This window comes from Ochotona curzoniae, unplaced genomic scaffold (genome assembly GCF_017591425.1).
Source record: "Ochotona curzoniae isolate NIBS_2020 unplaced genomic scaffold, NIBS_Ocur_1.0 contig_4502, whole genome shotgun sequence".
Taxonomy (NCBI): Eukaryota; Metazoa; Chordata; class Mammalia; order Lagomorpha; family Ochotonidae; genus Ochotona; species Ochotona curzoniae.
The window spans coordinates 1078896-1105801 of NW_024466308.1; the positions used below are offsets into that span (position 1 = coordinate 1078896).

General features: G+C 64.7%; 1 protein-coding gene across 1 annotated transcript in view; it reads right to left on the bottom strand.

Annotated features, from left to right (window-relative positions):
• The window catches only part of GATAD2A (GATA zinc finger domain containing 2A), a 44087-nt gene that overhangs the window by 7958 nt on the left and 9223 nt on the right, over positions 1-26906 (bottom strand). The window contains exon 2 of the mRNA XM_040986369.1: positions 5751-6013. Coding sequence (XP_040842303.1) covers positions 5751-6007 — 257 coding nt within the window. The 5' untranslated portion in view covers positions 6008-6013. The remainder of the gene's footprint in view (positions 1-5750; positions 6014-26906) is intronic.

Below are 26906 nucleotides of genomic sequence, written 5' to 3' on the forward strand. Positions count from 1 at the left end.
TGCAGGCCGCCTGCTCAAGTGCAGCACCGCGGCCCCTCGGTCTCGCTGCTTCTAGAAGCCTATGTAAAATACAGCGAGCCACATGGAGCGCGTGTGACCTACAAAGCTCGCGGGAGGCAGGCCAGGTTATCAGGGCGAACAAGGTTGCGGCCTGCTCCTTCGCGGCAGCCCCGCCAGCGCCTGGGGCCTGGTTAATGTTTAGGGGCCTCAGCCAGTGCCAGGGCAGGCATCTCGCCGAGGCGGCACAGCCAGGTGCCCCGTTGGGCTGCTTTTACCCTTTGCCACTCCCACCAGCAGCAGGAGCTGCCCTGGGGTGGAGGGGAGGAGGCAGCTCTGCCCAAGGGTTCAAGTTCATTCAGAAACTTGGGGGAGTCCACCTGTGGGAGAGGGGCTGGCCCCCTCCAGCCAGAGTGGAGCCATGAGGGCCGGGGCCCTGCACCCCAAAGCCCAGGCCTGGCCCGGCTCTGCTCTGTGACCTGGAGGCAGCACCCCAACACCCTGCCCTTCTTCCATGCCCCTGATGAGCACCAGGCCACCCTGAGCCACCTGTGGCCACCTCAGGGCCCGGGCCAGCAGCCCTCCAGCGCACGGGGAGTGCAGCGCCACCTACAGGCTCACACACACACACCCTCCCTTGGCATTCACAGGTGGCTGCCCCCGCGCCCCAGCCACCAGGCCAGAGATGGGCAACAGGCAACGTCAGGGATACAGGGCCAGGGAGCTGCAGCCCACCGGACGCATGGTCACACCTCTACACCACACCAAAGCTCGGTCCCTGGAGAGCCAGCCCACACCCCACACTTTACTCCCCGCGTGGACGCTGCCCAGCAGAGGCCACCACGCCACACACCATCCCAGGGACAAGGACAACATCCCTCTCTCCCCAGAGCCTGCTTCCCGCCAGCCTGGCCCGCTCCCAGCGCGGTAACCTGAGCCGGTCTCAGCTGGGCCTGCTTTGGGGGGGCTTCTCCCACACAAAGGCCGGGGGGGGGGAGGGGTGAGCAGCTGGGATGGGATTCCTGAAACCAGCCACCACTCTGCGGGGGTGGGGGGCCTTCGGCCGGGGCAAGGGGGCATCCACCCCACCTGCAGAAGGGGAGCCCCCTGCTGTCGCCAGCCCTTACACCAAGGCCACAGGAGGTCCTGGGGACCTTACTGTCACTGGGCTGGGCCCGGGGCCATGGTGGCAGCTGACACCACGAGGAAACACAGCAAACCCAAGTGCTTCTAAAAAGCCAAGGTCCCTCATCAGAAAGGAATGCGGCCCACACAAGGGTGGCCGTCCCCATCACCAGACCGCCTAGCAGCTGAGGGCCAGGCCAGGACCCGCAGACGCCCGGGCCCAGGGGCCGTGGACCTCAGAGTCTGGAAAGGACCGGTCCCCAGCCACTCCTCAGAGTTCACCTGATGAGTGCGTAGGGAACCCATACAGCCAGCACGGCCCTGGACGCCACGTACAAGGAAGGGAGACCGTGTGTGGCAGGGGCAGGGGTGGCAGCCTCAGCTTATCGCAGAGAAATGGGCCCGCAGGTGGCCAGCAGGCACCAAGGCCGTCACTGGCCCAGGCCAAGGAGCAAGAAAAGGTTGGAATTTGGGCAAGCCTGCCGGCAGGCGTGGTACACAAGCTCCAAACCTCCCGGCAGAGCAGGGAGCCCAAGCAGGCGACCGGACAACGGCCTGCTCGGCTGGCACCTCCCAGCGCCCCCGGTGTGACACGGTCCTGAGCGAGAGGAAGAGACCCTTCTCCCAAGCACCACTCCCCCGCTCCTTCCGCCGGGGACAAGACCCCGCGGAGCTGTGTGCCTCAGAGCCAGTGAGGACGAGAGGGTGCCCACTGTGAGGACGCCACCTGCCAAATCCCACGGCCGGATGGGGGCCGCGGTGAACCCCGAGGGCTGTCAAGGTCATGGAGAAGCAGGGACACCCTGAGAAGCTGGAGGAGAGGGGAGGACCCACAACACGTGGGCGCCCAGGGCAGCGGGGCCAAGTGGGCGAGGGGGCAGGGACCCAGCAACACACCGTGGGGCCGTGAGAAATGCTCCCGGACACCCGTGAATCCAGGACCATGCTGCAACTCCAACTTCAGCGACAACGATTGTCCTGGGCAAAGTGCAGAGGAGCCGCCGGCCTGGCCAGCCCGGCCGTCCAGGGGGCGAGCGCCACCGGCCCACTCGGTTTCACGCACAAGGAGGAAGCGTGTCGTTTCCTGGCTCCCCCACTGCTGGGTGGGGAGGGCCGGCTTCTCCCCCACGTGCGCCCACCAGCATGAGCACCCACGGGGGACGGACTCGGGACACGGGCAGTGGCCCCAGCGGCTGTCTGCTTGCTAACCAAGCAGGAAATGGACAATAAGGGACAAGGCTGTCCTGGCAGCTCGCTCGGCGGAAGCCCCCGCTCCGTGACCAGGGGGCACACCCTGCAGCGTGCTGTCCGCTCAGCCAGCACGCTCCGTGACGTGGCAACGGTCAGTGCTTTCCCTCTAAAGTTAAAAGTCTCTGACGAGTTATCTATGGAGAGAGACACAGAAAGCTCTTCCATCTGCTGGTTCACTCCCCAAGTGGCCACTATGGCCACCACTGAGCTGATCCCAAGCCAGGAGCCTTTTCCGGGTCTCCCACGCGGGTGCAGGTCCCAAGGCTTTGGGCCATCCTCCACTGCTTTCCCAGGTCACAGGCAGGGAGCTGGATGAGAAGTGGAGCAGTGGGGACACGAACCGGTGCCCCTAAGGAATCCTGGTGTGTTTGCAAGAGGAACACTTTAGCCACTAGGGTACTGCACTGGGCCCCAAACTCACAAACTTATCACTCAAGCGGCCATCCTCGTGAACTGACCTGGCACAGTCGGGCAGTCTCTCTTTCCAGGCACTTGGGTGCAGCCTGCCCAGCCAGGCCACCCAAGCCCTGCATGGACTCGGGCACCTATAGGGCGTCCCTGCCACCAGGTCACCAAGGGGACCCAGGGCCCACGCAAGGACAGTGGGAGCGCTCTGGGAGCATGCGTGCACCCCATCCTCTGGTTGGCTTCCAATTCCGGCACCCACCCTCCCATCCTCGCTGGCCTGGCGGGGGCCTGCTCCAAGGCCCTGCTTCCCACGCACCCCCAAGAGGGGTGACCCCCAACATCCCCGCCAGGGCCACAAGAACCATCTGGGGGCGACACAGGCAAGCCCAAGCCCCCACTACAGCCGCAGCAAGATCAGTGAGCGGAACTGGGCTCGCCCCCACGTGGGACGGGAACAAACACAGGGGTCCTACAGCCCCTCTGCAAGCAGGCCTGGGGGAGCCTGTGAGCCTGTGACCTTGGTCCCCAAACAACCCAACACCGTGTGAGCAGGCAGGCCTGGGGCTCCAGGCGCGCTGACACAGAAGGGCGAGCCCGCAGAGGCCCAGAAGGAAGGTGGTCTCGGCGGGCACAGCCAGGCAGGGAAGGAGCCAGACTCTGGTTACCCACTCCGAGGGACGCACCCCTCAGCTCTGCGGCCGTGGCCAGCAAGGGTGTGTCCAGGCTCACAGCTTCCCCAGGGGGCTGCCCGGGGCAGAGCCAGCGCCCACCTTAGCCCCCTTCGACCAGGGCGGGCACACTGAAGCAGGAAGCTCTGGTTTAGTGTGGCTGCACCACGTGTGCTGAGGTGCCGGAAGGCAGCAGGTGGCCGAGCTGCACCCGCGGGGCCAACCCGCCGAGGTTCGACCGACACCCTGACCACTGGCCATCTGCAAGGAGTGTCTGTCCTCCTCCAACTCCACCTTTCAGCGACCAGCCACCTCAAAGCGGCCCCTCCCTGCAGGGCTCTGTCGCACCCCACGTCCCGTCATGAACGGCCAGTGACGGGCTGGGGAGACGGCGGCGCTGCTACAGCAGGCCCCGAGCGCGCCCCACGGGCTCCCGGCAGGTGCACCCAGGACGGGGGCACGGATCCCCGGTCCCCCTCAGCACGCAAGTGCATCATCCTAAGCCACGGATGACCAACACAGAAGATGGACGAAGGGCAGCTCTGCAAAGGGGCAGGCAGGACGCTGCATGGCAGATGAGCCAACTCCTTCAGGGAAGCCAGAAGGAAACGCCCCCCAGGAGGGCAGCCACTTCAGGCATGGAGGCCGAGGTGGAGTGGGCCTGGGGGCGGCGGTGGCCAGGGACGGGCCTGGGGGCGGCGGTGGCCGGGGCGTTACAGCAGGGCCGGTTGCCACTGTGCGACACCCCGCAGCATACGTGCCCCTGCCGGCTGCACTTCAGTGACTAAGCTAGGGGCAGGCGTCCAGCCGCGTGCCAGTTCTAAGTCTGGCTTTGAGGAGCAAGCCACACCTCTAAGGCTGTGGCTTCCTGCTAACCGGCCCCCGGGAGGGGACTAGGACGCCCCCCACTCAGCGACGCCCCGCAGACGGAGATGTCTCTCTCACAAACATACAAGGACCGAGGACACGGATGTGGAGTGAGCCTGTCACCACTCTCGGGGGATGCAGGCAGCCCACGACACACCTTGTCGGGTAAAGCCACAGTCCGCAGCATTGCAGCAGGGCACCGGGGCCGCTGGCACCTGCACCTTGCCTGCGGTCCCAATCCATGCTCCTGCAGGGCTGGGCCAGTCAGGGTGCAAGGCGGCGACCCCAACTCCACCAGCCAGCCCACCCCCATGCTGCTTCACAGCACCCTGGGGTGGCTGGCGGTCAAGCACCACCCAACCCAGTGTCGGGGTTGATCTCTGCCCCCGCCCATGTCCTGGTTGTGCCATCAGCAAAGCAAAGCATCCTGTCCCACTCCAGGGCACCCCAATCCCATGTCCCAGTTAACAGCCCTCCACACAGAGGGGCAAGGGAGGAGATGGGGGGGGCGCCTAGCACGGCCCTTAGGGGCCTCACCAGCCAACCTCCTTGTGCCTACAGGCTGGGGGCCTGGGGTCCCAAAGCGGCTGCCCCACCAACAGCTCCGCGTGCAGCCATGTTAACAGGCAGGGCGTCTTGGGCCCTTTGGGAGGCCCTGGACGAGCCATGTCCTACGAAGAGGGTCAGGTGGTCCTCGCTGGACCACTTCCCTTTCCATGTCTGCGTCTCGGCATGCCGTTACAGCAGCCACCGGAACCCAGCCACTCTGGAGGGACACACACGGAGATCCAGCAGACCCCACGGTGGACACCCCTGCCCTCTGTCCAGACCCACTCGAGACACCACGCACCACGCAAAGCAGGGGGAAGGCGCCCTGGGTGAGCAAGGGCTGCCCGCCGAGAAGCCCTTATCGAGATGGCAGGAACACAGAGCATGGCCCCCAAACCAGGCTGGGACGCGGGCTGGTACTCGGTCACCCTGGACAGCAAGGAACTTCACAAGCCCCAGAACACCAGGCCAGGCTCGGAGCCGATGAGACGGCAATGCCTGGGCTGCTCTGCAGGGCCAGACAACCCCGCGGGTGGACTCTGGGGGTGCGGAGGGCCAGGGTGCCGGGGCAGCTCCAGCTTTGACCTTAGGAACCTCCCAGGCTGAGCCTCGGCGGGGCACCAGGGTGAAGGAAGGGCAGGTGGCAGGAGCCCGCGCCCAGGGAGGGCTGAGCTGGGGGCACCCTCTCCTCTCCCCGGGACACGGCGGCACCCTGGCAAGGCGACTTCCAGACAGGAAGGGCGAAGCACCCAGCTACCTGGAAACTGGACGTCTGCCCACCAACTCCCCAGCTGTTAGAGTCAGCAAGAGGCCGAGGACCAATGAGCCACTCCTGGAGCCCCCGACATCGAAGCCGCCCCCCACCTCCGCCCCTCTGGCACTCACCTGTGCGAGGTGCGCATGTCCACGGGCCCGTCGCCTGCTGGCCCGTCACCCCTGCCCACCACGTTGACCTCGGCCACTCTCAGCGGTCCCTGGGCTGGGCCTGCCCCTGCCTCAGGCGTCATTCTCGCCTCTCCGTCGGGGCTCAAGTCCGACAACGCTTCCTCCATTTTTATTTTCTTGTTGTCCACATCGTCCTCCGCAGGGTCCCGGTCAAGCGTGCGTTTCTGACTCCGTGTTCGGCACGCTTCTTCCGTCATTCTGAACTTGAGGAAGAAAAGGACAAGGCCGTGTGACCAGGGAGCCTGCAGAGCCCCGGGACCTTCCGGGCGCGCGTGCGGGCCCCCCACGGCACTCCCAGGACATCACCCCCTGCCCTGGGGAAGGGGAGCTGCGGGGAGGGGAGGCCCTGACCGGCAGCAAAGGAATCCTACGCACTCGGACCTGTGCGGGCCGGACGCAGGGCCCCGCCTGGGGCATCCCAAGCCCCTGCCCTGGATGCTGGGGTGTCTGGAATCCAGGAAGGGAGCGAACGCGCCAACCCACGAGCCAGGCTGGGATGACACCCTGGGTCGTCCCTTCCCTCCAAGTGGGGGGTGTCCCCCCACAGCCTGCTCACCTCCAGGGAGTGGGCAGTGGGGGCCACGCCTAACCCCTTGGGGCCGAGCCAGGCACCCTCAGAGCAGGCTGATGCCTGGCCTGCCAGCGTGCCACCGCCCAGTACCTGAGGCACACACATATCTTGATTTAAAGAAGAAAGAAGGAGGGAAAAAAAACCGCTGAGTCAGTTTTTGATCCCCTGACATCATGGGCGCCACATGACCCTTCCCAGGATGCAGTCGGAGAGACAAAGCACTTTCCAGAAAACCAGTCTGAACCGGTTCCAGACAACGAGCTCAAGTGTTGTTAACCCTCAGAGAGGCAGGACAGCGCGGCACGTCTGTCGGCGGGAGGCGGCTGGCATGCCACAGCAGGGTCTGGGACCCGGCACTCTTAAAGGGGCCGGCCATGCCGAGATCCCTGTGCCCACCTCGACGTCCCGACGGGGTGGGAAAGATCGAGAAGTGCCCCGGAGCGACTGGGGCAGAAACCTGGGCCTCCACCGCCAGCGCCCACGCCAGCCCGCACTCTGGCCCGTCTGCAGGCAGGGCACCCAGTCGCTGGCCAGCAACTCCCTGGGGCAGCCAGGCAAACCAAGCACAGGCCGCCTTCAAGGGAGCAAGGAGTCTCCTCTGCCTTACCGCTTGGGGGGCGCAGTGGGAACTGCCTCCAGGGCCAGCCCCTTTCAGAAGAGCCAGAGCCAAGGGCCTGCGCTGGCCTGGGCACCCCAGCATGCGCTCAAGTTGAGCACCACGCAGGGTGGCTCCTAACGCAGCCAGGCCCCCACAGCGGGATGATGCTGAGCGCTGCCCAGCATCCCTGCCCGGCCAGCTCAGTGCCTGTCCCGTCTGGGGGACCTCGGGCAGCTCAGTGCCTGTCCCGTCTGGGGGACCTCGGGCAGGTCGCCGTCTTTGCGGACCACTCCCCAGGGGAGCAGCACGGTCCCTGCCTTGAGACGCACAGGAGGGGTCCCAGGAACCAGGGGTAGCAGCCCCAGGACAGCTCCACGCCTGGCCAACCGCAGCATCACAGGTGCACGGGGAAGAGACACGTGGCCCGCACACGTACACTCGCCCCACCAGCACGTCCCGTACCCCACTGTCTGCTCCAGCCAGGCGGGACCCCGCTCCCAGGCTCGGCCCGTCCTTGGAAGACCGGTCTGTTTCAGGAGGCTCACAGGAAGTCTGCTCCACCACCCCCAGGACACCCCGGCCCATCCCAAGGACCCACTCGGCCGCAGCCCAGGGCGTCTGCCACCAGCCGCTGTGGTGCTGGTGTCAAGGCAGCCCAGCCCTGGGCCCAAGTGAGGGTGCCTCCGCGAGCAGTGGGGAGGTGGGGGGGACCCAGAGAGCGGGGACCTGCTGCGCCCCGCCCCCACCTCTGGAAGGACAAGCACAGCTGGAGGGGCGGAGCCGGCCCCGGGCGGGGCGCTGACCAGCCCTGCAGCCAGCCCAGGGCTATGCTCCTGGGCAGCTGGGACACTGCAAGCCTCCCGACCCAGGGAAGGGGTGATGACTGCCAGCACCCAGGCCCCAACACCACACCATCTCGGGGTGCCAGCAGCAAGCCTGACAGTGCTGTGCCCACTGCAAAGGTGCAGCCGGGAAGCCACCAAGGCCACCCTGCAGCCTAAGGCCCCTCCCTCTCTCTCCCCTTACACGAGGGGTGGGGGGAGGCAACCCCTGCAGGACCTGTGGGACCAGGGCTTTGGGCCACATGCAAACCCCAGGGCCCTCGACCCCCTTAACAATGCCCTATTTTGATAAAATGCCATCATCCAGCTGGGGGTAGGATCCGAGGCAGGAAGCCCCATGGGCAGCCAGCCCTCCATCTGTGGGGTCACCGGGCACACACCCACCCACACCCTCCACGTGGCAGCGGGCAACAGGGCCAGATGTTGGGGGAGCGAGAGAGCGAGCGGGCTGCCACTCTGCCTTGGTCTGTCACTGGCTTTTCCGGGTCAGGAAGGGGAGGCTGGGCAGAGGGAGGAGGGGCAGCGTGCCCGTGCCAAGCACCGGGAGGGACCTGTTCCTGTCGGAAGGAGGCCGAGGCGGCGGCTGGCGCCCAGTGTCACACGCGGGAACCCAGGCTCGGGGCCGGCGGGGTGGCTGGGCCACCCTCACCTCCTGGCCAGGCTCAGGACCCTGTCACCCTGCCCCCACACAAAGCCCACTCCTTAAACACACCCCTCCGGGGACTGCATCTTTAAAGGGGGAGGGAGGGCAGACGGGGAACACCCGTCAACAGAGCCCCGACCAGGGCTACAGCAAGCGGCTCCACACACCCAGGCCTGCTCCCCTGGGTGCCTCGTGGAGTGCGCACTGGCAGGAGGCTGGCGTCAGGAGCCAGGGCGAGCACCATGCCAGGCCACGTGGGGCAGCCCCCATGACAGGCACCCATCTCGCTCTGTCACTTCCTGAGGCACGGCTGAGCAGGGCACTCCGGAAGGCACCGCCCCTGACACGCACACACTCACGTCAGCTCTCCAAAGCCTGTGACGGCCAAGGACAAAGGACACAGTGAACTTGGCCCAGGCCACCGCACAGCCTGCAACAGCCCACCACCACGCGGCCCAGTGTCTCGGCCTCATTTCCCTACCGGGACCCCACCTCACACACACACCACATGACACAGCAAGACCCCACCTCAGACACGCCACGTGACATGACGCCAAGGGAGCACCTCAGAGACACGCCATGTGACAGAGGGAGCACCTCAGAGACACACTATGTGACACAGAGGGAGCACCTCACAGACACACCATGTGACACGGAGGGAGCACCTCAGACACCATGTGACACGGAGGGAGCACCTCAGACACCATGTGACACGGAGGGAGCACCTCACAGACACACCATGTGACACAGAGGGAGCACCTCACAGACACCTCGTGACACAGAGGGAGCACCTCACAGACACCATGTGACACAGAGGGAGCACCTCACAGACACCATGTGACACAGAGGGAGCACCTCAGACACCATGTGACACAGAGGGAGCACCTCACAGACACCATGTGACACAGAGGGAGCACCTCAGACACCATGTGACACAGAGGGAGCACCTCACAGACACCGGCTCAACGCCGGACCCTTCTAGAAGTCCATGTGCATCTGTGCGGAGGCAGCAGCCCGGCTCGGGCACGCTCCTGGGGCTGAGCCAAGGGGCAAAGGTGAGCACGCGCATGAGACGCCTTGCTCAGAGTTCCTGCAGGTGGACGGCGTGGCCCTCCTACAGCGAGGCCAAGAGGCAGGGGGGCCAGAGGTCACACGGCAGGCAAGGCAGCAGCCCGGTCGAGGTGCAGCTGCCGGGGTGGGCACCTTCCTCCTCCACATGTTCAGGTCAGGAAGACTCGGGGCACAGTCACTCTCCCTGTGGGGACCAGCTGACAGGTGGGCAGGCGCCCTTGCTGCCCACACCCACCAAGGATGACGGCAGAGGCGCACATCCCCCACAAGGTACAGTGAATCCAGGCTCAGGGCTGGACCCTGCAGGAGCCCTCCCTGAGCCCACGGACGGGACAACGTGATGGGTGCCCGTGCGAGGACACAGTAGCCCCCCTCAGGCCTAAGTCAGGGCAGCCACGCTGTGCCCTGCCTGCACTGTGGGAACCTCAGGGAGGCTAGGTCAGGCCCCCCTGCCACTGCTCCCGGTATGCCTGGCGCAAGCAGGTGCAGTGGGGACGGGAGCATAGCCCTGGCCCATGCCTCCTGATGCTGGAAGAGGCTAAACAGCTGCCACACAGCGGCGTCTCCCTGGCACCCTGGGAGGGGCAGCCTTCCTCAGCCCATGATCCAGGTGGGAAAGCTCGGACCCCACAGGGACAGGCAGGCAACTCGCTGCTGGCCACGGTCCCCCATCAGCCTTAGCCGGAGGTTTCAGCAAGGCCTGGAGCCCTGCACCGACCCCACCTCACCAGTCCCGGCTAAGACACAGCCTGCGGGGGTCTCAGCTAGGGTCCCCAGGGATGACACCGCCCGTGTCTGTCCTCAACCCCCAGGACTTCCCGGGGCACAGCACGGAGGGAGTGACGCTGGACAACACACAGTGATGGGAGACAGGGCTGGGGCCCAGGACTCTGACGCTTCCTCTGCGACACGGGACAGCAGCACCCTGACAGACATGCACGCACACCTGACAACCCAAGGGCACCCGACCCTCAGCCCTCAGCTAGGGGGGCTCGCTGACAGGCGGTGGCTGTCTGAGCCCAGAGAGAGAGGGGTGCAGACAGAAAGGGCAGGGGGCTTGTTGCCAACCTGAGGTGTGGGTACCTAGATGCTGGGAACTGAGCAGTATGGAAGAGTGGGGCAGCAGACAGAAAGCTCTCCCATCTGCTGGTTCACTCATCATGTGGCTGCAACAAACGGTGCTGAGCCAACCTGAAGCCAGGAGCCAAGAGCCTCTTCCGGGTCTCCCATGTGGTGCAGGGTCCCGAGGCTGTGGGCCGTCCTCCACTGCTTTCCCAGGCCACAGGCAGGGAGCTGGGTGGGAAGCGGGGCAGCCAGGACAGGAAGTGGCCCCTACAAGGTGAGGATTCAGCCATGGTAGCCACAGCACTGGGACCACAGCCTTGCCTCAAGGGACAGGCAATGACTATTTCCAGTCTGTGGGTCACTTGGGTCTGACACGACCACTCGGTCCACGTGATCTGCCAGGGTGGACTCCAGGGTCCCCGGAAAGCTTTCCCAGCACGGGCTGCTGGCCCTCAGTCCAGCATTTCCCAACTTGCGGTCAATCATTTCTTCAGAACCCAGGGCAGTACCGGTACCATGCGCTGACCGTCCCCTACCCTCGTGCTGAGCCTGCTCTGCCCACAAGCGATGACAGAGAACAGCAGGCTTCGCTCAGGGGGCTGGGGAGTGGGTCTGAGTCCCAGCTGCTGTGTCTGACCCAGCTCCCTGCTACTGTGCCTGCGAAGGCCGAAGAGGCGGATGGCTGGGGCACTGGGGCCCCGACGCCTACGTGGGAACCCGGATCCATCCCAGAACGGGCGTCCGCATCCCAGCCACGGCACCCAGCGAAGAGCGACCCACAGTAACCGGGCAGATCTTGCGTTCTGCCTTTCAAGCAAGGAAAAAAGAAGTACCAAAAAGGAGGGGAGGGCTGGAATGCAGAAATTCAACCCAGGCCCAGGGAGCAGCAGAGGAACTCGGGCTGTGCAAAGCGACCAGGGCGGCAGAGCACGCGGCCCTCAAGTCTCACTCCCGACTCCCAGGAAGAAGAGAGCCAGGGGAGGGGGGTCTCTCGCTGCCCACTCGTGTGGGCTCACGACCCACTCGTGTGGGGGTACCCGCCCCGACATGCCTAGCCCCTGGAGCCAGGACTTGCCACCGAGGCAGGGACTGACCGGAAGGAGGCAGCGTGGTGGCACACCTCGGAGCCCTCCCGGGCAGTGGGTCTCAGCCCAGCAGTTTCCACCAGCCATTCCCCTGCCCTTGGCGAGGCTCGCCTTCCAGGCCCACGTTTCCTCAGGGCCTAGCCAGGTGGGCACCGACGGCCAGCACCACCAAAGTGGACAGGCACAGAAATTCCAGAAGGGGTCTCCTCGGGCGCGGGCAGTGTGGGCAGACTCTGCCTGGCCCTGCCCGGGTCGGGGAGGTGCTCTCCGGGGTCTCAGGCGCGGGGACCCGAAGCCCTCTCCAGGCACACTGCAGCAGCCACCCCTCACCTGGGGCAGGAGCCCAGCACGCGGGGTGCACAGGCCGGGGCCGCACAGCCCCTGCGCCACCTCTCCAACCTCACCCATGGCCACCTGTGTGTCACCACCCTGCTTGGTCAGCTGCGCTCACGCTGTCCACTGCCACCCGCCACAGGACCCCCATTGCACGGACGCAGGACACACCTTGCCCTGCCCACCATGTGTCACCCCCTTCAGGCTCCCCGTGCCCACCGCACGGTCACTGGGGAATGCAGTTCTTGGGGTCCACGGCAGTGCCACACCTGGCACACCGGGGCACCTCAGGAGCGAGGAATACACGTTACCTGGACGGGCAGCAACGCTGCAGAACGCCCACCACACCCCCGCACGCCCCATCTTGGTGAAGTGACTGCAGACAGACCCTAGGTCGGGCTTCGAGGAAACCCACAGGAGCAGATCAAAGACCGAGCCCCACTGACGTCCCCAACCGAGAGCACCTGAAACAGCGAAGCTCGCAGCAGGTGAATTTCAGCTCTTTCCTACAAGCAGATGTGTGCGAACCCTCAGGGCCCGAGTCCCAAAGTCAGCACGCTCCTGCCCCGCAGAGCACCGGGGCAGGCCTTCGGAGCCCTGGCCGGCCCGGGCCCTCCACCTGCCGTCAGCCGGGAGCTCTCCCGGCCACGAGGCGGCAGAACCCTTCCTCAGGAAGCGGCCGAGCTGGGAGCGGGGCACAGGGACACAGCGGGGCCCTGAACTGACAAGGAACAGGATAGGACACGATGGCTCAGCTAGCTAATCCTCCAACACAAGGCACCAGCATCCCATATGGGCAGCGCTTCAAGCCCCGGCAGCTCCACTTCCCATCAGCTTCATGCCATCAGCTGTCGGCTGCCAAGCCCTCACCTGGTGTCACGGGTCCTGCCAGTGGACGCTGGCCGAAGCTCCTGGCCTGAGGGAAAGGGCCAGGGGCCTGCACCAAATGACAGAAGGAGAAGCCCTGAGTTCCTGAGGGAAGCTTCTGGAACACTCTGGCCTCTTCAAACGCCTCCACCCCTAAAACTGCGTGGTGAGGGTTCTGACTTCCAACAGGGACAAGTCAGCCAACTTTTCCCAATTCTATCTGCAAAGCTGAGAGCTGGAGACCAGTGTCCAGCAGAGGCCACGTGCCAGTGATGCTGCCAGCTCGCGCGGGCAGCACTCTCCACTGAGCACCAAGCTTGCCCTCGGGAATGGTGGGTATTCTGTGCCTGCCCACAGAAGACTTCGTCTTCCACACAGCACCAGCTCCACGCCAGTGCCCAAGGAGTCGTCTCAATGGGGCCCACTCCCCAGGGAAGCAGAGTTCTGCAGTGCACAGCCAGGCGAAGCTGCTACCTGGGACACGGTGCCAGGCCACTGGCTGGCACCCCAGCCTCGCCATGCCAGTCTCCTGCACCTGGGCGGGAGAGCCACCCGGGGCCCCGGGGCCCGGCCCAGCCTGCCTTTTGGAAAACAGACCAGCAGGTGGGAATGGCCTCGTGTCCCCTCTGCAGTTCTGTCTCTCCAAAAAGTACCGAGGGCAGAAGGAATACTGGAGAATGTTCAGGAACTTTCTTCCCAAGGTCACACAGACACAGGAGCCCCAGGACTTCATCCCCAAGCTGTGACGTCAGCGTCCAACGTCCAGGGCTGGGCGCCAGAGGCCAAGCTCAGTGAACTGGCCAGCCGGCTTCCAGGCAGCTCTGTCCAGGGCAGGTCGTGACACTGCCTATGTCACCTCTTGTGGCCCTCTGAAGCCACGTGACTGCCGGGAGCTGGCTCCGACAGGGAACCCTGTCAGGAGTTTTCAACTGGGTTCAGGGCGATTCCCAGCTCCTGGGTGGGAAGAAACTCAGGGGCAACTGGCCAAAGAAAAGGGGGGAGGGGGCCGGTGCAGTAGCCTAAGTGGCTAAACTCCTCACGTGTCCCTGCGGCTCCACTTCCCACCCAGCTCCCTGCCTGTGGCCTGGGAAAGCAGTCGAGGACGGCCCAAAGCCTTGGGACCCTGTACCCGCATGGGAGACCCGGGAGAGGCTCCTGGCTCCTGGCTTCAGATCGGCTCAGCTCCAGCCATTGCATTCACTTGGGGAGTGAATCATCAGATGGAAGATCTTCCTCTCTGTCTCTCCTCCTCTCTATGTATCTGACTTTGCAATAAAAATAAATAAACCTTTAAAAACAAAAAGTCCGAAGGGAGAATGGCACTGTGGCTTAGCAAGCAAAGCCAGGGTCTGCAACATCAGCACTGCATTCTGGCACCAGTTCGAGTCCCAGGTGCCCTACTTCCGAGCTGGCTCCCTGCTAACTTGCAGATGGCCCAACTGTTTGGGCCCCTGCACCCACAGAGGGGACGCTCCTGCCTTCGGATCGGCTCAGTTCCACCCGTCACAGCCACTTGGGCACAGAACCAACAGATGGAAGGTCTCTGTCACTCCCTGCCGCTGTCACTTCGCCCTTTAATCAAACTCGAGCAGCCTGCAGCGGGTGCCATGGGCTCCCCGGCCGGCCAGTCTATCAGGCAATCCCAGCGTTCCTCTGTGTGAGCACTTCTCACGCCCCCGTCCTGCTCAGCCTGCCGCAGACCACTCAGGAGTGAAGCCCCCCGGGGTCCCAGAGGCCCACCCAGCAACCCACCGCGAGCCTCCCCTGCCCCGACATGCCGTCAGCACACCGCGCACGCGCGCACTGGGCCAGCTGCTTCAATGGGACGTCGGCACGAGTGTCAATTCCGAGTGGGTTCTTCTGTCCTTACTGACACTGAAAACGCCCTGAACGCATTTAACTACCACAGGGCCACTTCAGCTGCCGTGTCCTGCAGGAATGTGACTGCCTCAAGGGCAGCGGACATGTCTGCCTGGTCCTCATGCCCTTCTGGGGACCTGCCGGACACCCCGAGTGACTGAGCTGGCGGGAGGGGCGGCCCCAGCCCCATGCACAACCGCAGCGCGATGCACCCAGTGGAGCCCTCGTGCTGGCCGCTCCGGCAGACACCCTCCGACTGGCACGGCAGCTTCGCTGTCTTTATTTCCAACCCATACATTGAAAGCAGGATCAAGTAACCCTTAAGTACACAATTACCAACTCATAAGAGGCTGGCCTGCTCCGTCGATAAATCATCAGGGTTGGCTCGGCCCCTGCGCCTGGTCCGCCCGCACGCGCCACGGCCCTGCCTGGGTGGATGCCTCACTGGGAGGAGGTGGCCGCACGGATCTGCAGCAGACCCAGGAAACCGAGTCACCGCACACTGGCAGCAGAGGTCGCCTCCCTTCGCACGGGCAGCCTGGGGTGGATGCGGGCTGCCGCCTGGGGGGTTCAATTCCATGGAGATGCTGAGCCCGCAGCGCCTGCAACAGGTGCACAGTTGTCCCAGGGGTGCCTGGCACCTGTCAGGGAGACCTGGGCTCTGCCATTCCTGCCACAGGCCCAGCCCTCGCACCATCTGTGCTCACAGACACCCAAGCAGCCTGCGGCAAGTCTGCACTCCAGGGCTGCCACCTGGTCCTGGGACCGGAACCCCGGACCCCAAGGACCCTGCCCACCCGAACGTCCGAGGCTCTGGCAACAGCTTCCAAGCTGTCTTGAGGAGCATGCCAGCTCCCCCAACAAGGGGCATGCCGAGGGAGGGCAGCCACACGGGCCACAGACCGCGTGGCCTTGTCTGGGGCCCTGCCCATCTGCCCCAGCACACGGAGCACACTGCGGATCCCGGGGGCGGTGACAGAGACGGGGAGGCCCCGGAGCCAAAGCCTCCAGCCGGGCCTCGGAAGACCAGGAGGAGCACGCATGGTGCCCCGGCGGCCTGCTCGGGCCGACCAGGGGACCTCAGCGAGAAGACAGGGCAGACACACACACAGCAGGCTCGGGGTTGGTTCCAGGGGCCCAGGGCGCACGACCTGCTCTCCCCATGGCCCGCAGCCTCGTCAGCCCTGTTCCCACGGGGCAGGGGACAGTGCGACTCGCGGTCGAACCAGCAACGAAGCGGCCCCAGGAGGGCCGGGGAGCAGCAGTGCGCCTGACCTTGGCAACCAGGGCTAGCAACAGGCGGTCTGCCACACGGCACTGGGCCCCGCCTACCTGCCTGCCCTCCCTTTGCTATGGCCACCATGTCTGCTCCCCGTATCATGCCAGCCTGGCTGCTTGCGGTGCCCCTGAACCCTGCTCCCCAACACTGCTCACAGTACCCCACGTCGAACATCCGAGGACCCACGTGTGCCACGTTCTCATTCTATCTTACACAAACCTGTAAGTGTCCCTTTAAGCAGCTCACAGTTCCTGCCACCTGGTCACTTGAGCGCCTCAGGCCTCCAGCGCAGGCCGGCCTTGACCCCAGGACTTTGCAATGCTGGTCCCAATGCCAAGTATGCCCTGCCTCCCACGGGCACTACAGCTTCACTTCCCCTGAAAAGGCCCTCTCAGCCACAGCTCCATTCACGGACACCTGGTACCTGACACAGCGAGCACGCCCTGGTGCCTCTAATCGGGGCTCTGGCTCATCTCCACCCCTTAACCAGGCACCAAAAATGAAACAGCAGACCCCTACCCTACCCTACCCCCTGTTATCAACGCCCAGCCAGGCCGGAGGCAAAAACATCAGGATAAACCGGAAAGGCCTCCTGGGCCCAGCACAGTAGCCTAGCAGCCCAAGTCCTCTCCTTGCACACTCCAGGATCCCATATGGTCGCCGGTTCTAATCCCACCCAGCTCCCTGCCTGTGGCCTGGGAAAGCAGTCGAGGACGGCCCAAAGCCTTGGGACCCTGCACCCGCGTGGGAGACCTGGAGGAGGCTCCTGGCTCCTGGCTTCAGATCGGCTCAGCTCCGGCCATTGTGGCTGCTTGGGGAGTGAACCAGCAGGTGGAAGGACTCTGCCAATCTTCCTTTGAAACAGAACCGTTACAACAATTGTTTAAGTAAGTTACAAAAACGAGAAGTTATTTCTACTGATACTGAAACCCAGCCAAGACACTGTGAAATACACACTGCCCTTGTTGCACCTGCTGGCACCCAGCTCACACCGTCCTGGGAGCCTCCGAGGTGCTGGCATCTGGTTAGCATGCTAGCCAGGGCTGGAGGCTGGTGGCCCAAGCGAGGTGGCCCAGAACTGGGCAGCGCTGGCAGGCGGGGAGGGGGCGTGGGCCTGCGTGACCCCCAGTGTGCAGCAATGTGCCCAGTGGCTTCTACAAAAGCGGGCCGGTGCTGGGAACCTGTGGACGGCGCTGCCCAGAGGCACCACAGGCTGGCGAGCCGCGAGGGACGGGAGGCTCCCCAGCCCCTGCACCCCACCCCCTTCTGCAGCCTCCTCTCCTCCATCATGAGGAAATCAAGCCTTGGCAGCTGCAGAGCTGGGCAGCTCCCCACCAACGGAGACCCCGACATACTTGTACACCCCAAGCAGGTCGCTGGGGACATTTCAGACAGACCAAGGGCTCCCCCATGCACGCCTCTGCCTTCCCACAGAACCTCAGCACCCCAACGATCTATCCCTTGATGACACTACAATGGACCTTCTAGCACCTTCCAGCACCTTCCTGGGCCTGCCTTGAGCCCTCTGGCACCTGGCCCGGAGAGACCACGGGGGTACACCCTAGATCTGTTCCATCAGCTAATTACTGGAGACTGGAGGGCAGAACACGGGCCGGGCTCCGCAGAGTCTGGGGGCCCCTTGGGTTATCCCCTAAATGCACACGAAGCCAGGGCTGGGCCAGGCAGTGTCCACTCCCCCAAGCACGTGGGTAGCAGCCCCACTGCCCCTCCAGCCTCCTGCTGACCAGCCTGGGAAGGCAGAGGACAGCCCACCAGGTCCCCTGCCACTCCTCCGGAGGACACAGACGCAGCCCCGGTGCGGTCCAGCCACTGCGGCCATCAGGGGGTTAAACCAGCAGAGGTGACCCCCTCCCTCTCTCGTTGTGTAACCCTGCCTTTCAAATCAATAAATAACCCTTTAAGAGGAGGAAGGAGGAGGGCGGCCATCTGACCCGAGCCCAGCTACGCCCGGCCCGCTCCCTTCCCACCAAGCCCTGGGCTCCACACCTCCAGCACCGAGGCGCGCACAGCACCCCACTGTGGCCCACCCAGCTTAGCTGCCCGAGCTGTCTCCTCCGCAGGGGCAACCACGAGCACCGGGCTCGGCGGGCTGCTGCCGTGGCCTGCACCACAGGCATGCCTCGTGGAAGCGGGTGTGTTCTGGCGCCCCTGCTTCCGGTGCTGCTCCCTGCCAGTGGCCCCGGAAAGCACTGCAAGATGACCGAGGTACCTGGGCGGCTGCAGCCACGAGAAGCCACTGCACATGGGGGCTCCTGGCTCCTGCCCAGCCCAGTCCTAGCTGCGACTGTGGCCATCGGGGGACGAGACCCTGGATGGAGCATCTCTCTCGCTCTAAATCTTTCAGGGGCTCGTGTGGTTGAGCAGCATGATAACCCCCTGCATACTAGCGCAAACATAACATATGGACACTGGTTCTAATTCCGGCAGCCCCACTTCCCATCCAGCTCCCTGCCTGTGGCCTGGGAAAGCGGTGGAGGATGGCCCACAGTCTTGGGACCCTGCACCCTGTGGGAGACTCAGAAGAGCTCCTGGCTCCTGGCTTCGGATCAGCTCAGCTCCAGCCATTGCAGGCACTTGGGGAGTGAACCAGCAGATGGAATATCTTTCTATCTCCTTTGTAAATCTACCTTCCCAATAAAAAATAAACAAAGCTTAAAAAAAAAAAAAAGCAAGGACTCCTGCCAGGTGGGAGGGTTACTACGGGGACGTGGCCGATACTCCCTATCTGCCCGGGGCACACGTGGGGAGCGGGCAGCCAGTGGGCAGCCAGCTCCCCAGAACCTCTGCGCGCAGTGGGGAGTTCTTGCTGGGGAGAGGCATCCTGACGTAACCTCAGGCGCCCTGCGAGGTGCCTTGCAAACTGCACACATGTGAGGAGGCCCGAAGAACCGGCCAGACCATGCCACCCTGGGCTGCACCCCCTCGGAGGACTTTGCCCAACTCTCAGCCCAACCAAACACGTGCCCACAGAGACGCGGAATCCACGCCCGGACCCGCAGCTCCTGCAGCCTCTCCCCTGACACGCAGGCGTCTCCCCTGCGCCCGCATCTGCCAACCAGCGCCAACCCCCACCCCCGGCCCTTGTCCCCGTGGTCTCCGGGCCACCTGGACCCAGCGAGCCGTCACAGCACTAGCACCACACAACTGGACGCCCTGCCCAGCGTGCCATCCTCACGCCCCAGGCTCCTCTGCGGTCTGTCGGGCACTGAAAGTATGCCAACACGAGACGCAGGCCGTGGTCCCGCCAGACGCAGATGCTGACTGCTACTCAAAGCCGACTGAAGAAAACCAGCAGGCATATCCACAGGATCCCCGACACGCCACAGCGGCGCCACCACGGGCACCCGGGCCGCACGGGGCGCTGCCGTTGTCAGCCACACCCTTCCCGACATACAAGGACCCTGCAGCCACTGCGCCGTGCAGGCCGAGGCCCACCTCCGTGCCCCATGCCCTAGCACCAGGACCACCGACCCTGGACCTTCCGAGCGCTCTGCTCACTGTCCTTCCGCCTGCCAGGGAAGGCCCAGCAGCGCGGGCCCAGCTCCCCCTCCTAAAGACGCGTGAAGGACTCCTGAACCTCGCCTGCCCGGATGGAGAGCAGCTACGCCAGGCAGATTTGGCGGCTCCAAGCGTGCACAATCGAGCATTCGGCCAAGGCCGATGGACCACGACACGGCCTGAGCCCTAATGGCAGGGCCACCTTTCACGCGTTCCCCGGCTTGGGGGACCACAGGAGGACACCAGGTCCCCACGCCTCAAAGGGGGCTGACAGGCATACCGGTGGGACACAGACAGGACCCGGCGCCAGCCCGGGCCGGCCAGCCAGGAGGGTTTCCCGACTTGGGCGGTGGCCAGGGCATGTCCCAGCCTGTCACCACATGACTCACAGGACCACACTCCCACCCACACTCCAAATAAGCAGCAGGACGGGATCCCGGGGCACAGCAGCCGGCGGCCAAGGCCTCTCCAAGCCCGCGGCTCCTTCCTCCCTGAGATCAAGCTGTGCCCCAGGCATGGAGGACGGAGGGCGGCGGTGGGACCTCCACCTGTCCTCTCCCCCCGGCTCTGCCCAGGGAGCGGGCATCTGCTAACACCCCAGCAATGAATGCAGCAAGCTCGCGTCCTAGAGCCGGAAGGCGGCAGCTGTTGGAATCACTCAGGCGGGCACGTCAGAAGGAATGCAGAACGCGCAGCACCCCCAGCAGCTCCCAGGCCATCCCCCCCCCACAGAGCTGCTCCCAGGACCCCAGAACTGCAGGTGGGGACAGCAGCAACAGACCGCCCACCACCTCAGGGGAATCTAAAACATGCACGCTGCCCAACCTCCAGAACCAGATGGTTTCTAAAGCTGTGGGCCGGGCCCAGCACGGTAGCCTAGTGCCTCAAGTGCTCACCTTACACATGCCAGGATTCCATAAAGGTGCAGGTTCAAGTCCCAGCTGCTCCACTTCCCACCCAGCTCCCTGCCTGTGGCCTGGGAAAGCAGTGGAGGACGGCCCACAGCCTTGGGACCCTGCACCTGCGTGGGAGACCCGGGAGAGGCTCCTGGCTCCTGGCTTCCTGGCTCAGCTCCGGCCGTGTGGCCACTTGGCCAGTGAACCAGTGCACAGAAGACATTTCAGTCTCTCTTTGTAAATCTGCCTTCCCAAAAAAAAGCTTGTGGGTTGCATATCAACTCAACAGAGGCACCGGCCCAGGAACGGCTGGGGCAGACCAGGATGCTCGGCCCCCTGAAAACATGGGGCTCCGCCGAGTGCACTCCGGCCTTCAGCATCAGCCCGCAATGCCATAACCAAGCGGGCCAGGTGGGAGACGATGACCCACCCACACGCCGCTGGCAAAGCTCGTTCCCACTGCGTGCCAGTGGCGGCAGGTGCGACGGACGCCTGTCCATGAGCGCCTTCCGCAGGCGGGACACCACCTCTGCGCTGGCCAGAACCACAGAGACGTGAACTGGAAGTGTCCCGCTCGGCACGGCTGGTCCAGCGGTGGCTCCCCGACAAGGTCACGGGCGAGCTGCTGCCTCCAGGGTTCAGTCAAGATCACGTTCAACAGCCACAGCCTCCCCAAACTGTGACCTGGAGGACATTCCACATGGGCCATACACGGGCCGGGGGCTGCGGCCCCCAGCCTCCAGCTGATGCCCCCGTCATACAGGTGAGCGCACGCCGGACCCCGGGACTCACCGCGGACATCGCATGCGGGGCAGGCCACCACTAGCCACACCTCCAGGCCATCGCAGGAGGCCAAAGATCACCACGACGGCCAGGAAGGGACCAAGGCCACACGACTCGCCCCCAGCCCGTGGCAGGGAGCATGCCGGCCACCTCCCGGGCACTCAGTCCAGAGGAGGCAGAGCCACAGCCCGCATTCGCAGCCCGCGGCTACTGTGCGCACCAAAGCACCAACAGTGGGCCCCGGCCAGGCTGCCCCTCAGTGCCAGAGCCCCCCTGGGTCCCACAGGCAGGGTGTGCACACAGCTCCCTGACATGCCCCATCTCACAACCTCAGTGGACAGTGTCGGGATGCTGGGTTCAGCTAGAGGCGGAAGGAACAACCAACCTCACCAAGGAGGCCCCGCCAGTGGAGGACACGGTCAGACGGCGCAGCGCCCACCTCACTGTACCCAGCAGGTGCCCTGGCCAGGCCAGCCCTCACAGGCGAGGGGTGGGGGCACCTTCTTTCTCTAAACGTTTAGATGAAAGTCAGAGGTAAAGAGAGACAGACATCTTCCTCTACTGGATACTCAACTGGCCACTGAGGCTAGGCCAGGCTGAAGCCAGGAGCCAGGAGCCTCCTCCAGGTCTCCCACGCGGGACTGCTTTCCCAGGCCACAGGCAGGGAGCCGGGAGGGAAGTGGGGCTGCCGGGACTCCCACCTGTGCCCCATGGCCTGCCAGCGCTGCAGGTGGCATTTTAATCCTCCACACCGGCCACTGCCTCCCTCACCTGCACCAAGGCCGGCGCTGGCGTGAAGCAGAGGCTCCAGGAGTTAGGTGGCAAACAGCAACCCACCCCACAGAGGTGCTCCCTACACCCCACCCCAGCTTCCGGGGCACACATTAGCCACCCCTGTCCAAAGGGGACACGGGCTGGGGGTTCCAGCAAGTCCCGTCACCTAGTGGCAGGAGGCAAGCAGACCCGGTGGATGAGGGGAGCCAGGACCTACACTGCTTGGGGACCAGCCGCTCGCCCGGAGCCCTGCTGGGGACCCCTCCTGGTCCAGGAGAGGAACCACCTCTTTCAGGCAGAGCTAAGGGTTGGGGTGCAGACCCCCAGGCCTACACGGAGCCAAGGCCTGGAACCCAGAACCCAACGGGGAAGGCAACTTCCAACAAACTCCAAACAGAGAGAGGGAGGGAGGGAAGAGAAAGAGAGAGTGAGAGAGATCACCAGACAGGCAGAGGCCTTCCCGCGAGGGTCGGCCTCACGCCCGGAGGCCTCCAAGCTTTCCCAGCATCTCCTGAACCCACCTGCAGGTCACCTTCCTAAAGTTCCTTTGTCTTCCGAGAGACTAACCTACATTTCCATCAGACAAAAAGAGGTCACAGATACAGGCTGGGAAGCGCCGGGCGGGGGTGGGGCCAGAGCCCGGGACGGAGCCGGTGGCCCCAGGTCCCAGATCGCATTCCTGGGGGGCGCTCGGGGTTCACGCTCGGCTCGGCCTGCTTCCCATGCAGGGGGCGCTGGGCACGCTGGGCCTGGGAAGCCAAGTCCACCTGAGGCCAGCCCGCGCGGGGACAGGGAACACGTCTCCAAGTGTGACAGCGCCAACCCGTCCTGCTGGTTCTGCCAGCGGCACTGCCCGAGCTGCCGGCAGGGCAGCTAGCAGGAAAACCCAGGGACGCTCAACTGCCCCAGAGCGCCCTGGGAAGGCTTTGCAGGCCTGTGTCGCAACCTCCCACCTTTCCCAACGTGCATACATTAACTCCTGGGACGGCCCACCAACGGAGGAGGGACAGGGTCGGCCCCACCAGCCCCCCCCGACCAGCACAGTCTACCAGGCCTGGGTCCTGCCCGGGACGCCAGGTAAGGAGCTTAGCACGCCGACTTGGGAATGGGCTTGGGGAAGGACCTGCCCTGTCCCACCTGCCCGGGACTTACTCCCTCCACGGGGCCCTTCTGCTCCCCTGCTCCGTGCATTCGCTCACATCCCCCCACTTCCACTTCCCACTGAACCCTGCTCCTCCCGGGACCCAGGACTGGAGAGAGGCCTCCCGGGGGTTCCAGGTCACCCCCCCTCACATTTATGGGATTAGGGACAATTCCTGGCCCGCTAATCCCAAACAGGGGTTCCCAGCACGGGGTGGGGAGCCCAGAACACACACCAATGTTCACTGACGACATAAAAACACACCACTCCCCCCCCAAACATCAGGATGCTGCACACCGGAAGCCCACAACATAAATGATGCAAAGCTGGGGGGGGACCCTGAGAACTGGCGTTTTAAAATGCTCACTTTTCAAAAAACACAAACTATGGCATCAAAATGTAAAGAAAAACAAGCAAGAAAACTTCTCTTTCATCAAGTTTAGCGTCTTTCAGCACCAATCCTGCCGGGGTCTCTCCTGCTGGCAACATTTTTTCTACCGACAGAGAAGTTTGTAGATCTGCGAAACGTTAGGACATGCCTGCCGCTCCATGCCGCGATCCAGCACAGCACAGCACAGCACAGCACAGCCACAGCACAGCACAGCACAGCACAGCACAGCCACAGCACAGCACAGCACAGCACAGCACAGCTACAGCACAGCCACAGCACAGCACAGCTACAGCACAGCCACAGCACAGCCACAGCACAGCTACAGCACAGCTACAGCACAGCTACAGCACAGCACAGCACAGCCACAGCACAGCACAGCACAGCACAGCACAGCCACAGCACAGCTACAGCACAGCACAGCCACAGCACAGCACAGCACAGCCACAGCACAGCCACAGCACAGCACAGCACAGCACAGCACAGCACAGCACAGCACAGCACAGCACAGCACAGCTACAGCACAGCACAGCACAGCACAGCACAGCACAGCACAGCACAGCAACAGCACAGCCACAGCACAGCCACAGCACAGCCACAGCACAGCACAGCACAGCACATCACAGCCACAGCACAGCACAGCACAGCCACAGCACAGCCACAGCACAGCTACAGCACAGCACAGCTACAGCACAGCACAGCACAGCTACAGCACAGCACAGCTACAGCACAGCACAGCACAGCACAGCACAGCTACAGCACAGCACAGCACAGCACAGCACAGCACAGCACAGCACAGCACACAGCACAGCACAGCACAGCACAGCACAGCACACAGCACAGCTACAGCACAGCACAGCACAGCACAGCTACAGCACAGCACAGCACAGCACAGCACAGCTACAGCACAGCACAGCTACAGCACAGCACAGCTACAGCACAGCACAGCTACAGCACACAGCACAGCACAGCACACAGCACAGCACAGCACAGCCACAGCACAGCTACAGCACAGCACAGCACAGCCACAGCACAGCACAGCTACAGCACAGCACAGCACAGAACAGCTACAGCACAGCACAGCACAGCACAGCACAGCACAGCTACAGCACAGCACAGCACAGAACAGCTACAGCACAGCTACAGCACAGCACAGCACAGCCACAGCACAGCACAGCACAGCCACAGCACAGCCACAGCACAGCCACAGCACAGCACAGAACAGCTACAGCACAGCACAGCACAGCACAGCACAGCACAGCACAGCACACAGCACAGCACACAGCACAGCTACAGCACAGCTACAGCACAGCACAGCACAGCACAGCACAGCACAGCACAGCCACAGCACAGCACAGCACAGCACAGCACAGCTACAGCACAGCCACAGCACAGCACAGCACAGCTACAGCACAGCTACAGCACAGCTACAGCACAGCACAGCCACAGCACAGCCACAGCACAGCCACAGCACAGCACAGCACAGCTACAGCACAGCGTGGAGATGACATTTTAGAGAATAACTGTCCTCTGAGTGGAAGCAACAGCGTTTCCAAACCAGACAGCCCCTGGCTCGGCCGGTGACCGCAGGGCGACCCAGGGTCAGGGGTCCTAGCCCCCCACCTCAGAGCCCTGGACGAGCAAGCAAGGAGCCTGGCCTCGGGGAACACCCCAGGCTCTCCGGCTGGAAGGCTGAAGGCTGCCCAGGGGGCCCTGGCACCCACACACTCACACGCAGCAGGCGCTCAAACCCCAAACCCAGAGGAGGGAAGGAGGCAGGTCAGGGGGCCGCTGGGAGGCTGCGGACACTACAGGGCCACCAGGAAACCACAGCTCCACCTCATCCAGCCCGGAAAAAAACTTGTGACCCCCCAGCGCGAGTGGGCAGAGCCCGGGGCTGGGGGGCACACAGGGGGCTCTGGCCTTGCCTCCTGTGGGAACGGGCACCCAGAACCCACCATCCCACACACGCACCCCGACCGGCTCGGCGAGGAGACGTCCAAAGGGAGCCTGCCGCCCGCCGACTCTGAGCACCAAGAACCCCAATCCTGACCCCAAGGCTGAGGGGTACACCTGAATCCATTTTCTGCAGAATTTCCAGGGCAAGACCCCCCTCCAAAAATTAAAAAGTCAGAAAAAAAAAAAAAACACCCAGCCAAGCCACGCAGCACTGGAGGCGCTTCCCAGGCACGGGAGCATTCATTGGTGGGTGCGCGGTGCGCAGGGCCGGGCACGCCCAGGGTCCCGGGCTGGGCCCTTCCCCTCCAAGTGATCAATTCCGATTCTTGGCAATAATCCCTTTGAAAAGCCAGCTGCCGCCGCCGCTGCTGGCCGAGCCACGCCAGGTGGGGGCAGGGAGGGTGTGGGGGGAATAATAAATAAAATAAAACAGGAGCGCGCGAGAGCCCGGGGCTCAGGGCGGGGGTCAGGCAGGAAGCAGGGCCGCCCTGCAGGCGTGGGCGCGGGGACTCTTATTCTGACACGGAGCCGCCGCCGACGCCTTGGGGTGCAGGGCGACCCCCCAACACCCCGCCAGCTCGGCCGCGTCCTCCCGGGGCGCCCACGTGCACCCCAGCTCCTGCGGCGCGCCCGGCGTCCCGGGGGAGGAGGAGGAGGCCGGGGGCTCCCCGGGGCGCCGCTGCTGGTCGGCAGGACCCCCCGCGGCACGCACCCCGCTTTCCGGGCCCCCCACCACGTGCCCCTGCGGCCCCAGCGGCCGAGCAGGAGCCGCCGGGAACTTTGCCGGCACACGAGGAAGGAGTCCCACAACTCGGCCGCACGCACTTTTCCACGCACACGCCATGGGGGGAGGGGAGGAGAGGGGTCCCCCTCCGCAGCCGGCACCCCCAAACCCCATGCGCGCACCCCAGACCCCGGCGGCCGCGCCCCGCCCCCACCCCCCACCCCGAACAACTTTGCTCCCCGAACTTACCGGGCCCTTGCGGGGCACGGCCCGGGTGGTCGGCGGGGCCGGCCGGCGGGGAGCCCCGGGGCGCAGGGGGCGCAGGGGGCGCCGGGGGCGCAGGGGGCGCCGGGCCGCGCGCGCTCGCTCCGCCTAGGGGGCCGCCCGGGCCCGCGGCGCTCAGGGCGCCCGCTCCGCCGCTCCGCCCGCCCGCCCGCGCCGCCGCCGGCCAGATAATGCGCCCCTCGGCCGCACACATGGAGCCGGGCGCCGGCGTCACCGCCCGGGACATGCGCACCAGGTCAGCGCGCCCGGCCCGCGGCCCCCAAAACACCGGGGAGCTCTTAAAGGAGACGCCGCCCGCCCGCGCCCGGCGGGGCGGGGCCTGCGGGAGGGCGGGGCCTGCGGCGAGGGGCGGGGCCTGCGGGAGGGCGGGCCTGTGGCGAGGGGCGGGGCCTGCGGCGAGGGCGGGCCTGCGG